The following is a 26,564-nucleotide window of genomic DNA, read 5'->3' as shown; positions in this document are numbered from 1 at the left end:
CCATTCCAATTAAAAACTCAGGCTCAAAATAATTATCTTTTCAAGACTATGCGAAATTATGGCTCAAACTTTAAAATAGAGTTACTATTACTCGATCATATGCATTCGGAGTTGTTTCAACGCTAATCGTAGCGATGAAATATCAGATTTATGGTCTAACTGCTAACCGAAGATGCCGTAAAAAAAAGCAGCCAGCATATATCCAGCAAGCACAATAATGCATCGACTTTTTGTAAGATTTTTTCAGTCAACACATATGGCAATGGTTCAAATCATATTTTTTAACTTTTTTTTTGTAACATTTTTTTTCGCTATTTTGATAACACAAGGGAGACATGTATTAAATAGTGGATCGAGTCTAAAATGGCCCCAAATTTTTTGGGCCAATTGGGAATTGCTCGTTTGCAATGAGATGGTTTAATGGGTTTATTTAATAGTTATGCATTTACTCGAATTCCATGACTGTTGTTCGAATGATGCTTACACCTTGCGAAGAGTATGACCTTCCACGTGTTTTGCCTTTCGAAATTCAATCGATGCTAGAGCTCGACGATTTTAAGTATATTTAACATAAACGTCGATATGCTAATGATGCAACTCATTTACTAGCTCGCAAAGCTACATTTTCTTCTCATTCGATCGAATGACTAGTTGAAAATAGTCCAATATGACTTATCATCGTTATATCTTGAAATCTCTAAAATTAATTTATCTGTCATATTACTTTTTTTAAAAAATACTATTCAAATTTTTATATATAACTTGTTTGTTAAAATGTAATCTTCATCTTTTAAACTTGCAAAAATCTACTATAAATAGATGCACCTTTACACTACAAATATTAGCCATCGTACTCTTCAAAACCACTAGTACACAGACATATTACAATCGCAATTACGTACATACAAAATCGCACTAGCTGTCGTGAAAATCATATGCCCTAAAATTGTACAACATTTTGGAGCTTGCCCCGATTATTGCTATGTATTTAAATTAAACAAAGTGGCACACAACCATTGCCAAAACTGTCATCATGCCACTCAAACACACAACTCCAGCCCTCCTGATCAAGCTTTCCCCCCCTAACACAGCACATCCATTTATACATCAAAACACAGAATGCAATGATACGAACATCATTGAATGGCGTAATATAATTTGAAAACATCCAAAGTATATTAATTTCAACTTAATTAATCACGTTGATCATATACTATCTATGTTAGTCTCACGTGCGGAATTTGAGATAATAAAACCCGAAAATAAAGAATAAACTGGACACCGAGATTTACGTGGAAGACCCCTAAAAATTATTAGGGTAAAAAGCACAGGCAAGATGAAAAGAATTCCACTATAATATTTTATGGTGTACAACTCACTCACTGTGTTTCCAAAGAGAACACACACTCTCTTATATGAAGGAATGAAGTTCTATTTATAGAACTTAGCACTTAAATGCTTATAAGATAAGAGAAAAACTCTATTTATAGAACTTCATGTCAGTGTGAAAACGCGTATTCTTATTATAATTTTGTCAAATTCTGCCGACCCACGTTTTTCAAAATTTTTGCCAACCTTTTCTGAAAAGTCTTTGCCGATATTTGTCCCACTTGGAGATTTGATTGAGAATCAAACACATCTCCACACATCTTTTCAATCTTGACATTCCCTGCTGCTTACGTTTCTGCTAGGCCACTTGAGGATCTACACCACTCAAACTTATCAGTGTTCACTGGTTTGGTCAGAAAATCAGCTATGTTATCCTTTGTATGTATCTTCAGCATATCCACACTTTCTTCTTCTACTACTTCCCGCACAAAGTGAAATTGTACTCCAATGTGTTTTGTCCTGGAATGAAAGGATGGATTTCTTGCGATGTGCAAGGCACTCTGACTGTCACAAAACAAAGGAACATTCCCTTGTTTTTATCCAATCTCCTCCAATAACCTTTTAATCCATATTGTCTCCTTGCAAGATTGAGTAGCTGCCATGTATTCTGCCTCCATTGTAGATAACTCAGCTTACAGCTCCCCCTGCAAGTGTAAACACATAACCAGTAGTAGATTTCCTCTTATCAGGATCACTTGCATAATCTGAATCGACATAGCCCCTGAGTGTAAAATCTGATCCTCCATAACATAATGCTGCATTCGAGGTACCCTTAATGTATCGAAGGATCCTCTTAACAGTGCTCCAATGCTCTCGTCCAGGATTCGCCAAATAGCGACTAACTGCTCCCACTGCTTGAGCAATGTCCGGTCTTGTACAGATCATGGCGAACATCAAACTTCCCACTGCTGATGCATATGGTACTCGAGACATCTCCATCCTCTCTGCTTCACAACTAGGACACATCTCGGAGGATAAGTTGAAGTTAACAGGAAGAGGGGTCGATATTGACTTACTATCTTGCATGTTGAAGCGTTGCAAGACTTTCTTCAAATAATTTTTCTGGGAAAGCCAAATCTTTCTGTTACTTCTGTCTCGGTGAACTTGCATCCCTAGAATCTTGTTTGCTGGTCCCAAGTCCTTCATATCAAATTCCCTAGCCAGCTGTGCCTTCAATCCGTGGACATGATCTTTGTTGGGGCCTGCTACCAACATGTCGTCCACATACAACAGCAAAATGATAAAATCATCACCAGACCTCTTAAAATACGTACAAGGGTCTGCACTCAGTTTGTTGTATCCAAGGCTCATGATATAAGAATCAAATCTCTTATACCAACACCTCGGCGCCTGTTTGAGACCGTACATAGATTTGTTCAACCTGCAAACCAAGTTCTCTTTGCCTTTCTCCGCAAAAACTTCTGGCTGGAGCATATAGATTTCTTCTTCAAGATCTCCATGAAGAAATGCCGTTTTCACATCTAGCTGTTCTAGATGTAGGTCAAACACCGCACACAATGCCAACACTACTCTGACTGTTGTAAGTCGAACCACAGGAAAAAATATCTCATTGAAGTCAATGACTTCTTTCTGAGCATACCTTTTTACCACCAATCTAGCACGATACCGCTCCACTTGGTTATTGCCATCACGCTTGATCTTATAGACAAAATTTGTGTCTGCCTTCTGCAACAGTTGCTGTTTCGCTGAATAATATTTCACCACTGCCTGAAGTACTGACCACATTTCCTTGAGAACTTTTATCGATACTCGTACACTCTCTCTTGAAGTGCCCTTTACCGCCACATTAAAGCAGTAAATATTTTTCTTCTTACTTCTCGACTTTGATCTACCTCGCCTTTGGCTCCCACTGGAGTCACGGTCCATAAATCTTCCTCTTATCATCGGTAGAGCCTCTGCCTGCTTCGAAGTTACCAACCTATCATCCTTATTCTTGCGCCGGCTTTCTTCTCCGAGAACCGCAGTTAAGACATCGTCGAATCTTAGAAAGCCCATAAGAATATTGTTGGTAATGTTGATGATAAGTTGATCATATGAATCTGGTAGACTTTGAAGTAGAAGCTCCGCACGTTCATTTTCCCCTATTTTATGCCCCATGGAAGTGAGTTGGGCAAATAGAGTATTTAGTGTATTGATATGGTCGGTCATCGATGAAGATTCCGCCATCCGAAGAGTATAAAGCCTTCTCTTTAGGAAAATCATGTTGTGTAGCGACTTGACCTCGTACATCTTTGTCAGAGTATCCCAGATAACTTTGGCTGTTTTTATCTCAGAGATACTTGACAAAACTTCTTCTGCTATAGTCAAGTGTAAATTGGCAACAACATTATCATTCATCTCATTCCACTTTCCATCATCCGTAATCTCCACCGGTCTATCTCCAATAGCCGCCAAGAAATTCTCCTTTCTTAAAATTGCTTGTATATTTATTTTTCACAGCATAAAATTGCTTCAATTGAACTTTGCTATCTCGTACATGCCCGCCATTATGTCTACAACAATTTTAGTATACTGGACAAAATAATCCTGCCTTAAATAAAAAATCTCAAAAAAATCTTTTCTGATGTGGAAGATCAGTCTAGACTGCAACCACATAGCATACTCAGAATTTTAAGAAATTTTAAACCAAGGCTCTGATACCACTTGTTGGTCCCACGAAAGGAATTTAAGATAATAAAACCCGAAAATAAAGAATAAACTGGACACCAAGATTTACGTGGAAGACCCCTAAAAATTATTAGGGTAAAAACCACGGGCAAGATGAAAAGAATTCCACTATAATATTTTGTGGTGTACAACTCACTCACTGTGTTTCCAAAAAGAACACACACTGTAAGGACCGTGTATCGTATTATCATAAGTCTTATGTGATTATCGATAATTCATGAATTTGATATGTGATTATGTATTTGATGTATATCTTGACAATGGAATTGAGAAAATAAGTATTTAATACGAATTTGACGTTGTAAGAGCTCGAGTGGAGAAGCCGGACGCCAATAAGTACAAAATCGATATTTTGTACAGAACATCTGACGCCCGAGCGGTAGAAGATTACCGCCCGAGCGCCAATATAGCATATGAGGGTGTTCTTGGACAGAACATGCCGCGCCCGAGCGGTAATATGTGACCGCCTGAGCGCGGTACAAAAATAGCTCGGGGACAGAATGTCTCGCGCTCGGGCGCGAGAATTCTACCGCCCGAGCGTCGAAACAGTGGAGATAAGAATAAGCCTTTTCTTCTTTCTTTCTTCACTTTTCTTTCAGAAAGTTCGAGAGGCACGAGAAATTTTGATTTTCTTCCGTCCAAATTGACTTCGAAACGCTGTCTAAACGCGAAACAAATTATATATTTGTGATTGTCGCGTCGAGGGCTTCTGACTGAGGTAATTTTCTTCTGGTTCCAGCAGCTCTAAATATCAAAGTGCTGGAATAACATGTATTTGAAGTTGAATTTCATATATGTAGTAGAATAACCGACAAGAAACTCATATTCGAAGTCGGAATTGAATTATGATCTGATTTGGATTTGATATGAATTTTTGAAGTTTCAAATGATATTTGAAACTCATATTAATGATTTGGAGTATGTTATTGATTGGAATGAGTATGTTATTGATGTAGATAAAGTGTAATATCAATATCTTCAGGCTACATCAATTGGAAACGAAGAATTAAGGTATGTTGCGACCAGGTAACATACGACAGGTATCTGTATTATATGATATATGTCGGATTGATTTGATTGATTGGAATGAGAATACATGTCTATATGCCTTATTTGTTGATTGATGTGACATACATGACATTGAGATTGAGATATCGATGTATAAAATAAATGTTTTGTTAACACACATCGTTTGATGCATACATCGATACATGACATGCACGTTGAGCTATGATCCTTGGATACCCTGATATGATTTGATTGGATTCTGGGGTTTGTGAACATAATTGATATGTTGGTATTATATGACCCGTAAAGCATAGACAATTGTGGCCTCGATGATTGGATATGAGATTTGGGATTTGATGGCGCTTTGTCGACGCTATCATACGAGTATCCCTTATTGAGGCCGGTGTGCCAGCTCGAGCATTGATTTGATAGCGATTCAATTGATTCTGACATGTGCTCAGTGGATGGGCATTTGACCTGATACCTCCACGACATACATGCATTGCATACCATATATCATTGTTTAGATATCTGTGGTATTTATGATTTGTTGTTCCATACGGAGCTTTGCTCACCCCCAAGGGGGGCCGTTGTTGTCTTTGTGTGTGGACAATGGCAGGTACTCCAGGATATCAAGAGACCGGAGAGGGTACTTCTGGAGGGAGCCACAGCTTGGGCTGAAGTTTTATGCTTATGTCTTGTTCCCAGTATATATGTATATGTATTTATATACCAGGGCATGTCCCGAGGATATGAGATGTTTGTATGTGATTGGTTTTGATTACTGTGGGCATGTTTATGATGTGAGACTAAATACTATTTTTAGTATTCAAATAAAATGATTTGGGCTCATTGTAAAGAAAAGTTAAACTCGTTTTCCGCTGTAATTAGTTAACCCTAATCAGATTGCATTGTATTAACGATTAGGAGCTAATGGCCCCCCACACAGAGTGGTATCACAGCATAGCTGGGAATGCTCGATTGAGTTTTGTGTACACTTGAATATGCACAAATGAATTGTGCGTATGTGTTTGATTTATTTGTATTACTTGCTCTTACTTGATTTGATTTGAGTAAGTATCTGATGAGATTGATGATATGAGATGATGAGATTATGAAATTGATATTGATTTGTGATATTCATCATTTGATTTGTAGATGGATCCCACAAATGAAACTGCGAGTAGCAGTACTGAGAGAATAGTTGGGCAATTTGAAGGATTGTCCATGGATGTAGTGATGGCTCGATTCCAGGATCTAAAACCACCGAGGTTCTTTGGCACTGAGAGTGCTGAAAGAGGAGAGGCCTGGTTGAAGGATATTGAGCATCTGTTTAATATTGTTGAATATTCCAAGGCTCGGAGACTGAAACTTGCTTTGTATCAGTTGAAAGACCGAGCTAAATCTTGGTGGAAAGCCGCTGAGATTGGATTGAAAGAGACCGGGATTGAAGTCACATGGGATGTCTTCAAGGCCCAGTTTTTGGAGCAGTATTCCCCTCCATCCTATTATACTGCTCAGGAGAATGAATTCAATAGTCTGCAGCAGGGAACGATGACTGTTGTAGAATATGCTTCGAAATTTTCTACTATGTTGAAGTATGCACCTCACGCAGCTGGGAATGCGAAGGCAAAATATAACATGTTTGTGAATGGATTGCATCCTGCTATATATACTTATGTTGTTTCTGGACTATTTATGTGTTTTTAAGAGAATAATGTGTTGTCTTGATAGCCGAATTGATGTGTTTCTGAACGAGCCAAGGCAGCCGAGGCTGGACTTAGGAGATGAGGTCCACAGTATACTCTTCTACCTCCGGTGTCAGCTCAGCAGCCTGCCCTGCGACTCAGAATCAGAAAAGATTATTCTGTCTGAGCAAGTTGTGCATAATTGTGTATTGATATATGAGGATAATATGGTATTTTTGAATTTGATTGTCCTCCCAATGCACGACTTTGATTGTATTGTTGGCATGGATATCTTGATGACGAATCGAGCTACTGTTGATTGTTGTCATGGAATGGTTCGATTTTGACCGATTGATGGACCCAAGTGGAATTTTTATGGCAAGGGTTCCCAAGCCAAAATTCCATTGGTATCTTCCTTGAAAATGTCTCGACTTTTGACTAGCGGAGATGAGGGTTATCTTATTTACGCTATTGATATTTCGAAGAAGGGGTCTTCTTTATCTGAGATTCCTGTTGCGAAAGAATTCCCGGATATATTTTCCGATGAGATTCCTGATTTTTCTCCTCATCGAGAAGTTGAGTTTAGTATTGATCTGGTGCCGGGGACTGCGCCTATTTCTAAAGCTCCTTATCGCATGGCACCATTGAAATTGAAAGAATCGAAAGAACAATTGCAGGATCTTCTCGATAAGGGATATATTCGACCGAGTGTATCGCCTTGGGGAGCTCCAGTTTTATTTGTTCGAAAAAAAGATGGTACTATGCGAATGTGTATCGATTATAGACAATTGAATCGGGCTACTGTGAAAAACAAGTACCCACTTCCTCGTATTGATGACTTATTTGATCAGCTTCAGGGTACTTCTGTATACTCGAAGATTGATCTTCGTTCTGGGTATCATCAAGTACGAGTTCGAGACGAATATGTTCCCAAAACTGCTTTTCGTACGAGGTATGGCCACTATGAATTCTTGGTTATGCCTTTTGGTCTCACGAATGCTCCTGCTATCTTTATGGATTTAATGAATCGTGTCTTTTGAGATTATCTTGACCGATTCGTTATTGTATTTATTGATGATATTCTTGTGTATTCGAAATCGAAAAAGGAGCATGCTGAACATTTGAGACTGGTACTTCAAACTCTTCGTATTAGTCATTTATATGCCAAATTGTCCAAATGCGAATTTTGGATGGACAAGGTGGTATTTTTAGGCCACGTCATTTCGAGACATGGCATATTTGTTGATCCTACGAAGGTCGAAGCTGTATTGAATTGGCCGAGACCTACGAATATTCCTGAGATTCGTAGCTTCATGGGTTTGGCTGGATATTATCGTTGTTTTATTGAAGGATTTTCGAAAATAGCTAAACCTATTACTCAACTGACGCAGAAGAATCAACGATTCATTTGGTCAGATAAATGTGAAGCTAGTTTTCTTGAATTGAAGACGAGATTGACCATAACACCTGTACTTACTATTCCCTCAAGTACCGGAGGATTTGTGGTATGTACAGATGTGTCTGGTAAAGGTTTGGGCTGTGTTCTGATGCAACATGGCAAAGTGGTTGCTTATGCGTATCGTCAATTGAAATCTCATGAAACACGTTACCCTGTTCATGATCTCGAATTGACCGCCATTGTGTTTGCTTTGAAAATTTGGCGCCATTACTTGTATGGAGAAAAGTTTGTTATCTATTCCAACCATAAAAGTCTGAAGTATCTCTTTTCTCAATCTGATTTGAATATGAGGCAACACAGATGGATGGATCTCCTGAAGGATTTTGATTGTGAGATTCAATATCACCATGGATCGGTGAATGTTACTGCGGATGCCCTTAGTCGGAAAGTTTATGATTCTGTTCTAGCTTCTGTTTGTGTCGCCATGGTACACGAGGATATATGTAATTCTGGCTGGACTTTTCACTCGAATTGAAATTCTGTCACTGTCTCAGCATTGCAAATTGAGCCGAACTTGATATCGAAAATACGAAAGGCCCAAGGAAGCGATGCTCAGATCCAAAAGTCGAAAGAACTTGTATATGCTGGACATCAGTCTGGATTTCAGATTTCTTCTGATGGTTCTTTACGACTTAATGGTCGGCTGGTAGTTCCTGATGATTTTGATTTGAAATCTGCCCTTCTTCAAGAAGCACATTGTAGCAAATATAGTATTCACCCTGGAGGCCGAAAGATGTATTTGACATTGAGACCTCAATTCTGGTGGAAACGTATGAAGAAGGATATTGCTGAGTTTATTTCTAAATGTCTTGTCTGCCAGCAAGTGAAAGCCGAGAGAATGAAACCGGGAGGATTGCTCCATAGTCTTGAAATCCCGAAATGGAATTGGGAACATATTGCTATGGATTTTGTGACTCATTTACCTCGTTCGCCCAATGGATGTAATGCTATTTGGGTCATTATTGATCGGCTTTCGAAATCTGCGTATTTCATTCCGTATGAGCGGACTTATCCTTATAAGAGAATGACTCGTTTATACATTGAGAATGTTGTGAGGCTGCATGGTGTGCCAGTCTCAATTGTATCTGATTGTGATCCCAGATTTGCTTCTAAATTGTGGGGTAGTTTTCAAGAAGCGATGGGTACGCGTTTAGCTATGAGTACTGCCTATCATCCTCAAACTGATGGCCAGACTGAGCGTACGATTCAAACGTTAGAGGATATGTTGCGTGCTGTTGTGATGGACTTCAGAATGGGATGGTAAGATGCCTTACCATTGGTAGAATTTTCTTATAATAATAGCTTTCAGACGAGTATCGGTATGGCACCGTTTGTAGCTCTATATGGGAGACGATGTAGATCACCGTTATTCTGGGATGAAATTGATGATAGACAATTGACTGGACCTGAAATGATACAGGAAATGAACGATAAGGTTCAGTTAATTCGACAGCGGATGAAAGCTGCTCAGGATCGTCAAACGAGTTATGCGAACAAACGAAGACGACCCTTGGAATTCCAGAAAGGTGACAGAGTGTTTTTGAAAATATCTCTCTTTAGAGGCACTGTTCGATTTGGCATGCGAGGGAAATTATCTCCTCGATATGTTGGTCCATACGAGATTCTGGATCGAGTTGGCGATCTTGCTTATTGATTGGCATTGCCACCAGCTCTATCTGCCATTCACGATGTGTTTCATGTTTCTATGTTGAGGAAATATGAACCAAATCCATCGCATGTACTTGCACCTGACGAGGTTGAACTTGATCCTTCTCTTTCCTATGTTGAACAACCTGTTCGCATTATGGATTGAAAGGAAAAGATATTGCGAAATAAATCTATTCCGTTGGTTCGAGTACAATGGACACGACATGGTGTGGAAGAGTCGACGTGGGAATTGGAGAGCAAGATGCGAGAATCATATCCGCACTTATTTGATTCTATTCCACCTGTTCCATTGTATTCAATGCATTCTGATCCGTTTACTGATTTTAGTTTTAATATGTACTATAACTGGTAACATATATATGTTTGCCAATGTTATGTATATAGAGATGTTTGAGATTTCGAGGACGAAATCTTTTAAGTGGGGGAGAAATGTAAGGACCGTGTATCGTATTATCGTAAATCTTATGTGATTATCGATAATTCATGAATTTGATATGTGATTATGTATTTGATGTATATCTTGACAATGGAATTGAGAAAATAAGTATTTAATACGAATTTGACGTTGAAAGAGCTCGAGTGGAGAAGCCGGACGCCAATAAGTACAAAATCGATATTTTGTACAGAACATCTGGCGCCCGAGCGGTAGAAGATTACCGCCCGAGCGCCAATATAGCATATGAGGGTGTTCTTGGACAGAACATGCCGCGCCCGAGCGGTAATATGTGACCGCCTGAGCGCGGTACAAAAATAGCTCTGGGACAGAATGTCTCGCGCTCGGGCGCGAGAATTCTACCGCCCGAGCGTCGAAACGGTGGAGATAAAAATAAGCCTTTTCTTCTTTCTTTCTTCACTTTTCTTTCAGAAAGTTCGAGAGGCACGAGAAATTTTGATTTTCTTCCGTTCAAATTGACTTCGAAACGCTGTCTAAACGCGAAACAAATTATATATTTGTGATTGTCGCGTCGAGGGCTTCTGACTGAGGTAATTTTCTTCTGGTTCCAGCAGCTCTAAATATCAAAGTGCTGGAATAACATGTATTTGAAGTTGAATTTCATATATGTAGTAGAATAACCGACAAGAAACTCATATTCGAAGTCGGAATTGAATTATGATCTGATTTGGATTTGATATGAATTTTTGAAGTTTCAAATGATATTTGAAACTCATATTAATGATTTGGAGTATGTTATTGATTGGAATGAGTATGTTATTGATGTAGATAAAGTGTAATATCAATATCTTCAGGCTACATCAATTGGAAACGAAGAATTAAGGTATGTTGCGACCAGGTAACATACGACATGTATCTGTATTATATGATATATGTCGGATTGATTTGATTGATTGGAATGAGAATACATGTCTATATGCCTTATTTGTTGATTGATGTGGCATACATGACATTGAGATTGAGATATCGATGTATAAAATAAATGTTTTGTTAACACACATCGTTTGATGCATACATCGATACATGACATGCACGTTGAGCTATGATCCTTGGATACCCTGATATGATTTGATTGGATTCTGGGGTTTGTGAACATAATTGATATGTTGGTATTATATGACCCGTAAAGCATAGACAATTGTGGCCCCGATGATTGGATATGAGATTTGGGATTTGATGGCGCTTTGTCGACGCTATCATACGAGTATCCCTTATTGAGGTCGGTGTGCCAGCTCGAGCATTGATTTGATAGCGATTCAATTGATTCTGACATGTGCTCAGTGGATGGGCATTTGACCTGATACCTCCACGACATACATGCATTGCATACCATATATCATTGTTTAGATATCTGTGGTATTTATGATTTGTTGTTCCATACGGAGCATTGCTCACCCCCAAGGGGGGCCGTTGTTGTCTTTGTGTGTGGACAATGGCAGGTACTCCAGGATATCAAGAGACCGGAGAGGGTACTTCTGGAGGGAGCCACAGCTTGGGCTGAAGTTTTATGCTTATGTCTTGTTCCCAGTATATATGTATATGTATCTATATACCAGGGCATGTCCCGAGGATATGAGATGTTTGTATGTGATTGGTTTTGATTACGTGTGTGCATGTTTATGATGTGAGACTAAATACTATTTTTAGTATTCAAATAAAATGATTTGGGCTCATTGTAAAGAAAAGTTAAACTCGTTTTCCGCTGTAATTAGTTAACCCTAATCAGATTGCATTGTAATAACGATTAGGAGCTAAAGGCCCCCCCCCCCCCACACTCTCTTAATACAGGAAAACAAAACACCTCACAAATATTATAGAACTAAGCACTTAAATGATTATAAGATGAGAGAAAACTCGAAGAAGGGATGATTTGAAATAAAGGAATGAAGCTCTATTTATAGAACTTCCTGTCAGTGTGAAAACGCGTTAAAAACGCGTATTCTTATTATAATTTTGTCAAATTCTGCCGACCCACGTTTTTTAAAATTTTTGCCAACCTTTTTCTGAAAAGTCTTTGCCGACAATTTATCCACAAATAATTAAGTCGAGGCGAGAAAAAAGGATCGAAAGAATCTGTCGTCTTACCGTTGCTAGTACTGGGGGTTGCAGGGGAAGATGAAGTTGATGTGTTGCCCAAGCTGATTCCAAGACTTGTGCAATCTGCTCCGAATGCACCTTGTTCATTTATTCAACACCATTTCCTTTAATTTGTAACTTTGAAACATATTTAATTCACGCACGGTGTACGTGTGTGTGTGTTCTTACATTGTTTGTAGCATGGGAAATTAGTGGCATTGAACAAATTGTAGTAGCCGTCTCCACATACGCAAGTAGATCTGAACGCAGAGGTTTTCACGCATTTCCCACCTCCACAATTGGTCCAGAAGCATGCTACGAGTGCCAAATTTGTGAAATTATATAAACACGCAAAATTATCTACATGAGGAATATATGATTTAAATATTATGTGAAAGGATCAATCAAAAGTAGGGTACGTACGATCCAAGAACGATGAAGCAGGCTTGTCGTTGTTAGGCACCGGTGTTGAGGCATTGACGCAGTCGTCGTTTAATGAACCTGATTAACAAATACAAAATTCATCTCGCTGTTCACTACAACAAAAACGTTATACGACAAATCCGTTGTCGTAGACACTGTTGCAACTGTTGTAATTGACAGTGTTGTTGAAAGTGCGTTCTACGACAACGGTTCAATTAGCGACGGTTTTTTTAAATTAGCGATGGTAATTAGTGACGAATTATGACTAAAGCGTCTAAAATATTAGCGACAGATTATGAATAAACCGTCGCTAGTTAGCGACGGTTTTGAATAAACCGTCGCTATAATTAGCGACGGTTTAGAATAATAACATTACTTAATTAGCGACGATTTTGAATAATTCAAAATCGTCGCTATAATTAGCGACGGTTTAGAATAATAACGTCACTAATTAGCGACAGTTTAGTCATAATCCGTCGCTAATATTTTAAGTAAAATAAATTTTTTTTACGCATATTCATGAATATACACAGCCGTCAACAAATGAGTCAACAAATGAGGATTCTCTTTAACATGCTCAATAGCAATTTCTAGCAAATCGTCGTCGTTGTACCAAGAATTCATAATCTTAAATAAAAATTAAAAATTTACCAAGATTTGAAACGAAAAACTTACCTTAAATTGAAACTAAAATCATACCAGAGAGGAAAATGTATTATAGATGTGGGAGGAAATGACCGAAAATGCGAGTATTTATAGACAATTTGCGACGGATTTTGGTATAATTGTCGCTATTGACGACAGTTTTTGGTAAAACCGTCGCTATTAGCAACGGATTTTATTTATTCGCCGCGAATAGCGACAGTTGTTTAACCGTCGTCGATTTAAAATAGTAACGGTTTTTGTCAAACCGTCTCTAATTTAAAATCGACGACGGTTTGGGAAAACTGTCGCAATTTTAATGTGGCGATGGTTAGCGACAGTTTTTGTTTTAAACCTTCGTTACTTTAACAACGGTTAACTAATACCGTTGTGGTTTATCCAAAAAAACGCGCTAATCCACAAAAGTTGACTAAAACCGATGTCGTTTCTCCAAAAAAAACACGTTAATCTACAACGGTTTAAGAAAACCGTTGTCGTTTGTCCAAAAAAAAAGCCTATCCACAACGGTTTTTATAAACCGTTGTTGTATCCTAAAAAAAATATGCTCATAGACAACAGTTTTTAAAAACCGTTGTTGTAGCCCAAAAAAACACGCTCATAGACAACAGTTTTTTAAAAACAGTTGTCTTTGATATGTCTACGACAACGGTTTTAAAACCGTTGTCTACGCTATAAAAACCGTTGTCGTAGACATATCAAAGACAACGGTTTTTTAAAAACTGTTGTCTATGAGCGGGTTTTTTGAGCCTACGACAACGGTTTTTCTTGAAACCGTTGTTCAAAGACAAAGCACAACGGTTTTTATAAAAAAAACGTTGTCTTTGACGTGTTGTTGAATTAAGATTTTCTTGTAATTATATCTTGAGTAGATATATTGTGAGACGGTTTCACGGATTTTTAACATGTCAACCCTAACCATATTTATAATAAAATTTTTATTAATGACCTAAATAAAATATTCGTCTCACAAAATAGACCAATAAAACTGTTTCACATAACTTTATGTAAGACATTTTATGTTACACACTAGTGTGTAGGCACATGAATTGCGCGTGATAAAACATAGTTATTTAATTATTTATTAAATGTTACCCAAATAACTATTTATTAAATGTCTTGAGACCATAACACAATATTCTCAAAACAAAATTTAATGATCTCGTATGGACATATCTGTGAAATAAATATAAATATTTTGAGACACAACTTTGATTAAATATCGCAATTTAAATACATGTGTATAATATAAATATCTTCTCTAAAAAACAATATCTCAAATCAACTTACTGTCTCTATTTAAATACATGTATATAACATAAATATTTTCATTATTCATACACAACTTCCAAAATGCAATTTAAATATATTATTCAAACCACCAATCCTCCCATTCTCACACAAAACATTCAAGAGTAGGTCTCTTGTGAGACAGTCTCACGAATCTTTATATGTGAGACGAGTCAACCCATCGATATTCACAATAAAAAATAATATTCTTAGCATAAAAAGTAATATTTTTTTCATTAATGACTCAAATAAGATATTCGTCTCACAAAATACGATCCGTGAGACCGTCTTACACAAGTTTTTATCAACATTTAAATATCTCAAGTTCGTCTCGACTTTTAATTATGTTATACACAAGATATCGGGTTTTTTTAAAAAAATAATATAAAATTATTAAGAAATTAGAAGAATATAGCGTTTGAGAATGTGTTATGTAAATATAACAATCCGCAATACTCTGACACATATTCATATAATCCGTGTTAGAGTATTGCGGATTTATCTTTTAAAAAAAATAATATGTTATGAATCCAGGTAGACTGTCGTGGATTTATGAAACGGCAACAGTTTGTTCCGGATTCATATTTTTTTTAAAAATGAAAATGTTATGAATCCGGTACAGATTGTTGCGGATTCAATTATTTCACTGCATTTATAAATTACCAAACTTTGACGAAGAAGAAAAAATTTTGAGAACCATAATTCGTTCAACTGAGAAAACTGCAAATATGTTTTTTGTTTTATTTTACATGTACTGGGGAAGCTTAATTCGTTACATTGAGGAAGCATCATTGTTATTTGTTGTTCCACTTATGTGCGTGTATTCAGGTAATTATATATATAATTTTTATTATTGTCGTAATTTTATTTTTAAAATTGGTTTTTTTTTTTAATATTGTGATATGTAACTCAGAACTACGGAAAAAATTGTTTTAGCATTTATTCAAGCAAAAGGTTACTTAACAAATATGAAAAATAAAATTATTTAATAGCTTTTGGGAAAAAAATTTTTAAGTGTTTATTAAGAAATAGTGTATAATCACGCTATAATTTGATCAATTTAATATAACATATAATATTATAATTTATGTTTATGTTCATGCAAAATGATATAAAGGTGAAATTAACATTATATGAAAGTACAAATGCTAATTAACAAAATTTTTTTTTTTTTGCAAGGATATTAATTTTTGACCATTCATTAACAATTTTTGACCATTCAGTACAATGAAAACAAATGAAATGGCATGAAGACTCCTCACCAAAATTTTAGAGCCTGTCTATTTATACCCTCCACGGGGCCAGCCTCTGAATCTGACAAAAAATTCTGAATCCGGAACAGCTAACTACGGATTATACTATTTTTATAACCGTTTTTTATTTACAATATTTTTATAATGATTTTATTAATTTATAATAGTCCGTGAATTAAATACTAATTAGCTATGTGTAGGTATTAAATACACTTGAAATATATATCGTCGCAATAGATTAATTTACCGGAAAAAGAAAAAAAAATTCATTCGCGACATATTGTTAAAGGAAAAGAACTTACAATTGGGAATCACACAAGGCAAGAACTGGAGAGATTCATCGTCTTGATCACCACTTTGTTTCCAACCAGAATCGCATTCACATGTGTAACCAAAAGCGCTATTATTTGAAGCTAAGCAATTTCCCTTCCCGCACAGATTACTTTCTTGGCACAAATTCCCTGCGCGCAGTACCAAAAGACAGTTTACATTCTCACAAAATCCAGCGATCTCCCAAATAGAAACTAACCGGGAAAGGGTTAAGAGACAAACCAAACAAAGGGGCGGAATTGGATGTGCTCAAATAAGATTGAAGAACAAGGATAATTGCAAGAACAACAGTGTGACGAACCGCAGCCATGATCAAGGCACAAATATTGAATTAGAATAGGGGAGGGAGGGAGCGGAGCTAATGGGTATTTAATTGTGTTTAATGAAACAGGAAGAGTTCCCTACGGAAATTTTGCATACAGTTGAAAAACCAAACGTGGGTATGCTCAAACACCGGTCGTTGGGAGTTCATTAATAAATTTATTATTAAAAAATGCCTTTACGTGTACTTTCTTTCTAGAGTTAAATTTTATCTCAAGCCACGTGTATTTTTTTATAATAATGATTTGCAATTTTGGTATAATGTGTTGTGAGAAATGAGAATTGAGTTTTAGTTTTATATTTTATTTTTTGATAATTTCGGTTTTTTAAAATTTGTATTTTCTAATTAAAAAATATTTACGTGATATTGAACGATGTCACACACAACTAGTTATTGAGATCATAATGAGTTGAGTTTGAGTAAAATTTCGTATCTTCGGTCATCATTTTCATTTATGAGTAAGTCTGTTATAAGATGGTCTCACAAATCATTATTGTGAAACGGGTCAATTCTATCTATATTCACAATAAAAAGTAATATTTTTAGCATAAAAAGTAACACTTTTCCACAGATGACCTAAATAAAAGATCCGTCTCACAAAATACGATCTGTGAGACCGCCTCACACAAGTTTTTGCCTTCATTTATTATATTAATCTTCATCTTTATCGAGTATTCAATTTATTCTCATCTTCGTACTTATCGGAGGATTGGATATTCATACCTACCCATATATCATATTACCTATCTATAATTGTATTTTCTAAAATTTGAATTATTTAAATTAAGTTATAAATATTTACTAAATTGTTGAGAACGACAAGGAAAACAATATAAAAATTGACGAATTAAACATTGTTATAAAAAAACAAAATATTATAAACAATTTATCATAACATCATTATCCAAAAAAATAACATTATCTTTATAATAATAATTTTTTAATTTTTCGAGTATTCGAGTATGATTTTTTAAGATTCGTCATTATCCACATACCCAAAAATCTATATATTCGATTATTTATTTATTTAATAGAATGAAAAATCTCTTCAATACCTTTTTTTATTTGAGTCAAATATCATATTATTTGTTGAATTCGGAAATTTGTCATCTAAGTGAGGTGCTAACAAATGCAAAACCGGACATATTAGATTTAATCTTAAACTAGTTATAATTTCGACTTGTCAAATCAAAATTTTAGAAATTCTAGACTTGTTTTTTAATATTCTTGAAACCATTCATAAATGGAGAAAACGGACCCATATATTTAAAAATTATTATTATTATTATGTACTTTTTTAAAAAAAAAAAATCAAAATCAGATTGATCGATTTGAGTCAGATGGGTTGTAAATTTTCGGATTCTTTCGGACTGAACAATTTTTAATAATAACATGCATCAACTCGACTCACTCAAATTGACACTTCTAAATATGAACTGAAGTTCAATGTCCCGGTTGATTGATTTTGGGAAAAAAAGTGATATAATGAGATGAGTGTAAATGGTGCAATGGATATTTTTATAAGAAAATACATGAATTAATTTATCGTAGCGACCGAACCAAATTTCATTGTTCTAATTTTGGTTTTGCTCCAAATATGAATTAATGATAATATATAACACGATTATCATAGCGATATATGATGGGGTAGTATTAGACACAGTGTTAATTTTGACCAAACATAGCTCATCATCCTCGTCATATAACAAAATATCAAATCAATTTTAAATGACATATAGCCAACAAAAATTTATATTTCGATTACTAATTTCAAAACTTCGGGAAAATCCCAATAAAAGTCTTATGCTACATCAAGAGAAGGTTATTATGACAAATAATGAACTGAACGAGAATTTGAGAGATTGATGGAAGTGATTTGAGAAGCAAGCAAATGGTCAAACAAGCAGAATTCAAGCCACACGATCAATATTACACACTACTGCTCCGAATTTTTTATCCTTCTCGAAATGCAATTGCACCCGGATCCAGAGATCTTACCCAGTTTGAGAATGAACATCTAGATTAGGATGCTTCTGCACGAATATGGATAGAATGGCTGTGCAAAATTATAACAACAGGATCGCAAAGATTGTGGCGATGTCCTAATTTTAATTGCAAGCACCGTAATCGCCTCCAACAGCACAACCAATGAAGTATTATCATCCAGGAAAACGAACATGGCTTGTGCCGTCCAAGATTCTTACTTGAATAATCGAGGGAGAATTTCATGCACGCTGATGTCTAAGGTAACAGGATCCCTGATAAATACAAGGGGATACATCAGAATTTTGGTAATCAACATGCATATTTCACTATTAATACATGGGTGAACAGTTAATGATGCATCATTGCACACACCCCAGCCATTTTCATAGTTGGCATTGTCCTGGTTATTCATAAACCATATACATATACAAGTTTCTTAGGATTTAGAATGAGTTTCGATATTTGTGAGTAATTATGATGGAATCAATTACTGCAAGAACTATAGGCTTATTTAACTCATTAAATGTCAGTGTGTGCTACAGAGAGAGAGAGAGTGACAGACCTGCACAAGGTTTGCCCCTTCTCACCAGAACTTGGAACAAACCATATTTTTCGCAAAGAAGGTGATTCAAATTGAAAAAAGAAACCATCATTCTGTCCATGCTTCCATTTTCTTGATCCCTGACCCTTCCACACCTACAAAAAGAGAATCAGAAGCAGAACTCAAATTTGATGGTTCTCATTAAAAAAGAGATTATATTTTGATAATTGGTTTCTGAAATCAGATTGCAAATGAAAGTTAAGAGGAGACGTCATTTGATTTTACAGGGTTACTCCAGACAACAGCATCCAACTCATACTAGCTAGTGTTGATGTCGACAACAAAACAAATTAATACTCAATTTTGTTCAAGGTGATATATATATATATATATACACATATATATTAACCCAAAGAATTTACCTGAGGATAGGAAATTATGCTTTTGGGTGCCACTAAGCAAGCAGCTCGAGCGAAAGAATCTTCAGCATACTGCCTGAGGAATGAAAAACAGCTGCCATGTGTATGTGGTGATTCAAATGCCTGGCATTGGCGGGAAAAATAATGTTGTTAATATGCAGTCATGATTGTCCCAGTTAACGATGATATGCATGAGTTGAGAACATAATCACACAACTGAGGCCATACTAATTTTACACCATCAGATGAACGAGAATAAAGATTTCAGACAACCATATCAGAAAGAGAATTATGTAAAAACAAAATCATTGCAAAATTTGAAATACCAAAGTTCTATACCTTATCAATATTAACAGCTGGCGCATATTTTTCAGTGTCTGTCTTTTCCTTGTCAAGCAGGAAATAAACTCTAGGAGGCACAGTAGAAGTTTCATGCCAAGATTTTATGGCCGTCTCCATTGTTTCAACTAGCAAAGCAAAGATATCGTCGCAACAATCATTTCCAGCCTGCAATACAAATATTAATTACTCAAACTTAAAGGGGCACCAAATAATAAGATTATATAAATAAAAGTGATAATAGTGTAAAAAAGCATATAAAGCGGTAAAAAATTATGGTATTTAGGCTCTTCCATATACATTTGGTGACTACGCAGGACTGATTATTCAATCCAAAAATGAATAGAAATACTCAAACTTATTCCTCCAAACAGACTGACGAGTCATGATTTAATAACTCAGAATACAACAGCAGATAAGGATAGAGTTATAAACTAGTTGAGCACAGTAACAAACACAAATAATGACTCATTTCTATTACAAGCCAAACTAACCATTTCTGATTTGACTGAATCCAAATGTTTTGCCATATCAACATTTGATCTCATATTTTCCACTTCTTGAGCTCGTTTCTTATCCCTGGCCAATTGTGTGAGCCTCTTGATTTTTCTTGACACCTCGGAACTTTGTGAGTTGTATTTCAAGGCTAATTGAAATGCATCTAAGGCCTAAAAAAATAAGCTAAAATCAATACCAATGGATGCTGATAGAAATTAGATTTTGAAACAAGCAGAACAAATAATACATACATCCTCATAGTTTTCCATAGCCTCCAAGACACACCCTTTCCTGAAATAACCCTGCAGGCACGTTCAGCAGCATTTTTTAATGCCAAAGGCTGACGGATAAAAGATGCATTTCAATCAAATGTGTACCTTTTCCCAATCTGGCTTCAAAGAGATTGTTGTCTCAGCATCAGCAAGTGCTTTGTTAAGTTTTACCAAATTCAGGAATGCTGCAGCGCGATTGCTAGGAGGAGCAAAATAAAAATGTCAAAATATAGTAAAAACTATGAAAACTTTAAATACAATACTAAAAAATAGCATATTACAGAGCACCTCCTCAATTTGACAAATCAACAAGTAAACCTTAAGTCCCAATAAGAATCCAATGGTTTGGACTCGACAAGATTCAATGTAAGCAGGGTGAGAAATTGCTAAGGTGCAGGGTTCGGGTTTAAGCTAATGCCAGGTCAGGGGAAAAAAGAAATGGCATGCAGCATAAAGTCAAAAAAAAGGGAAGCAGGTTGAGTTCAATTCTACAGCTTGACATGTTATGCAAGAATATATCTAAATTAAGGATATTGCAGCATTGTCAAACTCATAACAACACCATCACCAAGAAGATTACTGTTGTTTCCTCAAAAATTAATTCATGAAATAGAGTGAACCATGAATTTTATTTCCCTAATCTCCTTCTTTTAATATTTTTTATGAATATATTCTAGTGTAAATAGCTTATATGAAGCTGTGCGGCACAATATGCTAACTCTAGCTTTTTCAGATCTCTAGGTCCAACTAAACCACATACAGTTCAAAATAATTAAAATACTCATCCAAAAGCATCAAATACATTCTTTATTCACAAAAAGAGATAAAATTATAACTTGCCAACTTCCTAAAGTAAACTAACATTCTCGATGGATCTATCAATATCTGTTAGATGTGGATAATCGGCTGTAAAAGTACCACATATGGACTTGTACAGTTCCCCGAGCTAAGTTTTGGGGTGGAGTTAGGCTCAAATCTATGATAACAATATCGTTCTGTACAAGCAACAAGAAGATAAGGAGACACTTACACGAAAATCTAATGAAGAGTTGGTGAACAAAACATCATCAACACACCAAAAAAATCCAATCTTGACAGAGACAGAAACAGGGCATCGAAATAGACAAAGTTTGCAAGGTTGAAACTAGAACCTCTGTAATTCAAAGGTAAACTATTGCAAAGTTGCAGCAGAAAACAGTAGCTCTCATCAAAATAAAACGACATTATATAGAGTTAAATGTGTATTTGATCCTAAACATTCCTTGAAAAACAGTCGAGAAGGCAAAAAAACAATAATATATTCCATAATTCGATATCGACGCAAAGTTGAAACTCCATACCAACACTTAAAACCCCATAAAAGTTATAAGAGAATGAGATATGCATGAAAACAAGTTAAAACAAACACCTATAAAGAGTGGGATTTGAAGCGTCCTGCTTGATAGCCTGAGTATAGAGCGCAGCAGCTTTGAGATAATTCCCGGCTTTAAAAAATTCATTTCCCTGATCTTTCAATGAAATCTTCGCTGCCGTTTCTTCTGATTCACCCATTTTTCGATCTTTTATCTTGAAATAACTTTATCAGGATCTGGGATTTTGGTTTTGGTTAGGGTTCCTGCTAAGTATTTGGGCTTCTCTGTTAGTTGCCATTACAATTAGACAAAGAAAAAGCGCTTTTACTTTCAAAACAAAAAAAAGCGCTTTGCTTCAAATAAATCGTAGTGGTTTTCCTTCTGTTTTGCAACCTTTTTTTTTTTAAAGGAACTTTTGTCACGACTCTTCTTGATTGTTAAAACTGAAAAATAAAAAAAATGCAAATCAGTTCGACACCTGTCTACATTAAATTAAAATTTGTCAACACCGATCCATGTGAATTACAAGTCAGTTGACCCTTGTCGACATGAACTGAAAATAAATTGACAATAGTCGATCTGAACTGAAAACCAGTGAAACTCGGTCTATTTAGTCTACATCAGATGATATAAATTGAAAATCAATTGACACAATTCACATTAACTAAATTCAGTCTAAACCAGTCTACATAAACTGAAAATCAATCAAAATTTGTTTATACATGATCTCATTTTAAAATATTTAACAAAAAAATTGAAAAATGCTCAAAATACCGAACAAATAACGATTCCAAAAAAAATGATGAAAGTTTGGAGCTTGTTGACTTGCTAAAATTGTCGGAGAAGAATAGAAGGGAAAACGCATAGGTATGAGATAGGGAAAAAATAAGGAAGATAAAAAAAAAAAAAAAAAAATTTAGTTTAGAGTTGTCATCGGAACATTCTAAAGCTTCCGACTCTTGATTCATTCTTTAACCACCATAATGCAGCTTCTTCTGGAAATTATGGCCCAAAAACATTCGGTGGGTCTAATTCAAATAAATAAATAAATCTTGTTAGTCTTACATTCCCAGCCTCCATGGTGTTTTCAATTTCTGCCTGGGTTTTGTTTCTAATTCTGGCCGACATACTGAGATATGGAACACAGTCAAATAGAGTACATAAAGCAAACATAAAAAACTTTCACAAAATTTTGTTCCAAGGGAGAGTGATTTGCATTTCAACAGATTTTGGGTGGGTAAAAATTTACAAGAATCTCAAGTAACACTTTATTTAATTTTTCATATAAGAATCGATCGCCCCCACCTGCTCGTTTATTCCGAAATAATATTATGATAAAAAAATCATCATTATTAATACAAATACAAAAAACTAAAAGCATTGGATTAAATATTTAATTTAAGTGTTTTATCTGAAAATCAATAATTTATTCTTAAAATTTCTTTTACTCATTTAGACAACACAAAAAAAAAAAAAAAAAAAGTTAAGCAATGTGATTATAAATTATTCCATTACATAGTTAACATTCATTATTAATAATTAAATAGGTGATAGTCCGGCCCAAACTAAAAGCCTAATGAAATTTGAACATTCAAATAATCAGCCCATAAAGCAAGCCCATTATGTCTCCACGGATATAATAAAACCCAAACAAAAGCCAAGGCATTCATTCCTTCTGATCACATTTCACACAGGAGTTTCCTCTCTTCATCCACCAGAACTCAGCAGCCATGGCCGTCGGGTAAACCTTGGCTCTCCACACATCTGTTATATCGTCACTTTATGAAGTGCAACCACAACCGTACTATACTCTTTTTTTTAATTTGGATTTCATTATTGTTTCCTTTTACAGTAAGAACAAGAGGATTTCGAAGGGGAAGAAGGGAGGCAAGAAGAAAGCGTGAGTGATTTTATTATCAATTGCGTCTTAATGTAACCTAACGAAGCGATTTGCTAATTCTTTTTATGGATTACAGGGCTGATCCATTTGCTAAGAAGGATTGGTACGATGTTAAGGCACCGTCCATCTTCAATACTAGAAATGTTGGCAAAACCCTTGTCACTCGTACTCAGGGTACTAAGGTATAATTTTAAGAGTATTACTTAATTTTTGGTCTAAATTTAAACTTTTTATGTAATGTGGAGCTGAATGTTATTCTTGCGATCTCATGGTTTTTTCTTATGTAGTTTCATTCGTATTTTGATCTCTAATGACGTTGTCCACGTGTGGATTATAATTTCAGAATTTGTATCTCATTTGGTTTTTCTGAGTTTTTGTTTTAACGTTGTTGTATTTCAGCTAGGTAGTTTTTTTTTGTCCGAACTAGATTTGAAGAACATGTATATTTTGTTTATGCTTTTGACGAAATTAATTAGAAAGCATAAATCAGTGTCTATCTGGTAATCTATTGCAAGCCACTTTCTAGGTTTGTTTCCTGTTTTGGTATTGAAGGTACTAAATTTAATCTTCTCCATCTTTCCTTTTATCTTACGGTTCCTTGCTGGATTTAATACCTTAATAGATATTAATATCGTTGGTTGAATATGAATTTCTTTTTAATACCTGAATAGAGATAAATGTTGTTGGTTGAATACAGATTTCTTTTATAACCTGAATGGGAGATTAAGGTTGTTGGTTGGATATGGATTTCTATTCCTTTGACACTTAACTTCTGTAGTTTGTACGTATCTATTTTAACGGTGCATTGGATGCTCAAAAGTGGCATAAGTCTCTGGGCATTTTTCTTAGATTGCATCTGAAGGACTCAAGCACCGTGTGTTTGAGGCTTCCTTGGCCGATCTGCAAGGTGATGAAGATCATGCCTTCAGAAAGATCCGCTTGAGAGCTGAGGATGTTCAGGGAAAGAATGTTCTCACAAATTTTTGGGTATGAAGATGGAAAAGACAGATTTTATCAGTACGCACTTGGTGTGTCTCTAATTGTAATATCATATTTGAAATTGCAGGGTATGGACTTTACTACCGATAAATTAAGGTCACTTGTCAGGAAATGGCAATCGCTGATTGAGGCTCATGTTGATGTCAAGACAACGGACAACTATACTTTGAGGATGTTTAGCATTGCCTTCACCAAGAAGCGTGTGAATCAACAGAAGAGGACATGTTACGCCCAGTCCAGCCAGATTCGTCAAGTACGTATTTTTTAAAAATTGAAGCATACATATTTTTCAATAAAACCGCATATTATACGGGGTTATGGAATATAGACCTATGAAGAAATGCAAAACAATTCAAATGTTCGATTTCGGATTTTCATTGTTATCTAACCCTGTATTGCCTTTTTTATAGATTCGAAGGAAGATGCGAGAGATCATGGTTAACCAGGCACAATCTTGTGATCTGAAGGATTTGGTTCAGAAGTTCATTCCTGAATCAATTGGCAAAGAGATCGAGAAAGCAACTTCAAGCATCTATCCCCTGCAGAATGTGTACATTCGGAAGGTTAAGATTTTGAAAGCCCCCAAATTTGACCTCGGCAAGTTGATGGAGGTAAACTTTACTATTCCTCTCTCCATAAATATCTGGTATATTGTTAAAAACTTTAACCATCGAATGGTAGTTATGGGTTCTTTTGATATTTATTTCTTTTTGTCCAACTAAGTAGGTAATTGTATCTGGATGCCTTTCAACAACACCCGCCCCCTCCCCGAATTTTTTTTGCCCCCCTCCCCCCCCAGACAGTTCCTCGGTCAGCTGCGAAATTCGGTGGCTTAAAACATTTAACAAAACTCACTATTGGGTCTATGAGTAGTAGTCCCTCATCTGCATTTTGATTGTTTAGAGTTTAAAACATCATTCTTTTTGTGATTTTTTTATGTCATTTTCGTTTTATCATGGTAGGTTCATGGTGATTATAGCGAAGATGTTGGTGTGAAGTTGGAAAGACCAGCTGAGGAGACAATGGCTGAGGCAACCGAAGTTGTTGGTGCTTAGGTTTGTAATTCCATACCACCTCGGTTCGTTTTTGTGCCTTGCAGCTGGCTTATAGTTATCCTGAGAGCGGGTAACGCACATGTACTTTTTTTAAAATTTTATAGTGAATTTGGAAATGGTTTTGTTCCTTTTGAGATGCGTTGGTTAAAGCTGTCATAATGCGAATTTTTGTCATTTTATGTTAATTTTGATCCTTAGATTTAATCTGGTCTCCATTCTCATTTAGTTGTGTTGATTTTTCTGGATTCTATTTGATCTATTGCCATCTCAGATTGTCAGTTCAAAATTCCATTGCATTTCTATGTATAGCATATGTTATATTCGTGGAGTAATTTCTAATTTTAGGAGCAATCGGTTACCTATTCTATTAAATAGATCAGAAACTTTCAAGTCGAACATGGATTTATGATAATATTATAAAAAAGATCCATACCTGAACTTGTTCGAATGCGAACGAGTCCAATGGCAGCTTACAAATTAACCATAAAACTCAGA

General features: G+C 35.7%; 3 protein-coding genes across 5 annotated transcripts; 1 reads left to right on the top strand and 2 right to left on the bottom strand.

Annotated features, from left to right (window-relative positions):
• Window positions 1-484: 484 nt before the first annotated feature.
• Window positions 485-16,837, bottom strand: LOC142518590 (uncharacterized). 2 transcript variants are annotated; one of them, XR_012813591.1, is made up of 7 exons: window positions 16,609-16,837; window positions 16,359-16,517; window positions 12,854-12,931; window positions 12,620-12,745; window positions 12,440-12,529; window positions 834-1,082; window positions 485-503 (listed from the first exon to the last, which is right to left on the bottom strand). XR_012813591.1 is itself a non-coding variant. In XM_075621381.1 (6 exons), exons 1-6 carry the CDS (start codon window positions 16,694-16,696, stop codon window positions 994-996), a joined length of 630 nt encoding a protein of 209 aa, XP_075477496.1. In that variant the 5' UTR covers window positions 16,697-16,837; the 3' UTR covers window positions 809-993. The 2 variants fall into 2 exon arrangements, 1 of the variants encoding a protein (XP_075477496.1); XM_075621381.1 differs by lacking the exon at window positions 485-503 and having other exon boundaries at window positions 809-1,082.
• Window positions 16,838-18,449: 1,612 nt separating this feature from the next.
• On the bottom strand, window positions 18,450-22,431 carry LOC142519152 (uncharacterized). 2 transcript variants are annotated; one of them, XR_012813716.1, is made up of 9 exons: window positions 22,172-22,431; window positions 20,869-20,962; window positions 20,743-20,793; window positions 20,488-20,661; window positions 19,994-20,161; window positions 19,658-19,777; window positions 19,257-19,390; window positions 18,790-18,966; window positions 18,450-18,737 (listed from the first exon to the last, which is right to left on the bottom strand). XR_012813716.1 is itself a non-coding variant. In XM_075622087.1 (8 exons), exons 1-8 carry the CDS (start codon window positions 22,312-22,314, stop codon window positions 18,909-18,911), a joined length of 942 nt encoding a protein of 313 aa, XP_075478202.1. In that variant the 5' UTR covers window positions 22,315-22,431; the 3' UTR covers window positions 18,450-18,908. The 2 variants fall into 2 exon arrangements, 1 of the variants encoding a protein (XP_075478202.1); XM_075622087.1 differs by having other exon boundaries at window positions 18,450-18,966.
• Window positions 22,432-23,765: 1,334 nt separating this feature from the next.
• On the top strand, window positions 23,766-26,273 carry LOC142518750 (small ribosomal subunit protein eS1). The gene is made up of 7 exons (XM_075621564.1): window positions 23,766-23,856; window positions 23,968-24,015; window positions 24,092-24,197; window positions 24,865-25,002; window positions 25,082-25,267; window positions 25,425-25,625; window positions 25,977-26,273. The coding sequence occupies exons 1-7, from the start codon at window positions 23,846-23,848 to the stop codon at window positions 26,067-26,069; spliced, it is 783 nt and encodes a 260-aa protein (XP_075477679.1). The 5' UTR covers window positions 23,766-23,845; the 3' UTR covers window positions 26,070-26,273.
• Window positions 26,274-26,564: the final 291 nt, after the last annotated feature.

This window comes from Primulina tabacum, chromosome 11 (genome assembly GCF_025594145.1).
Source record: "Primulina tabacum isolate GXHZ01 chromosome 11, ASM2559414v2, whole genome shotgun sequence".
Classification (NCBI taxonomy): Eukaryota; Viridiplantae; Streptophyta; class Magnoliopsida; order Lamiales; family Gesneriaceae; genus Primulina; species Primulina tabacum.
Note: the sequence above shows the minus strand (reverse complement) of the source record. Positions and strands in the feature narration are given on the sequence as shown.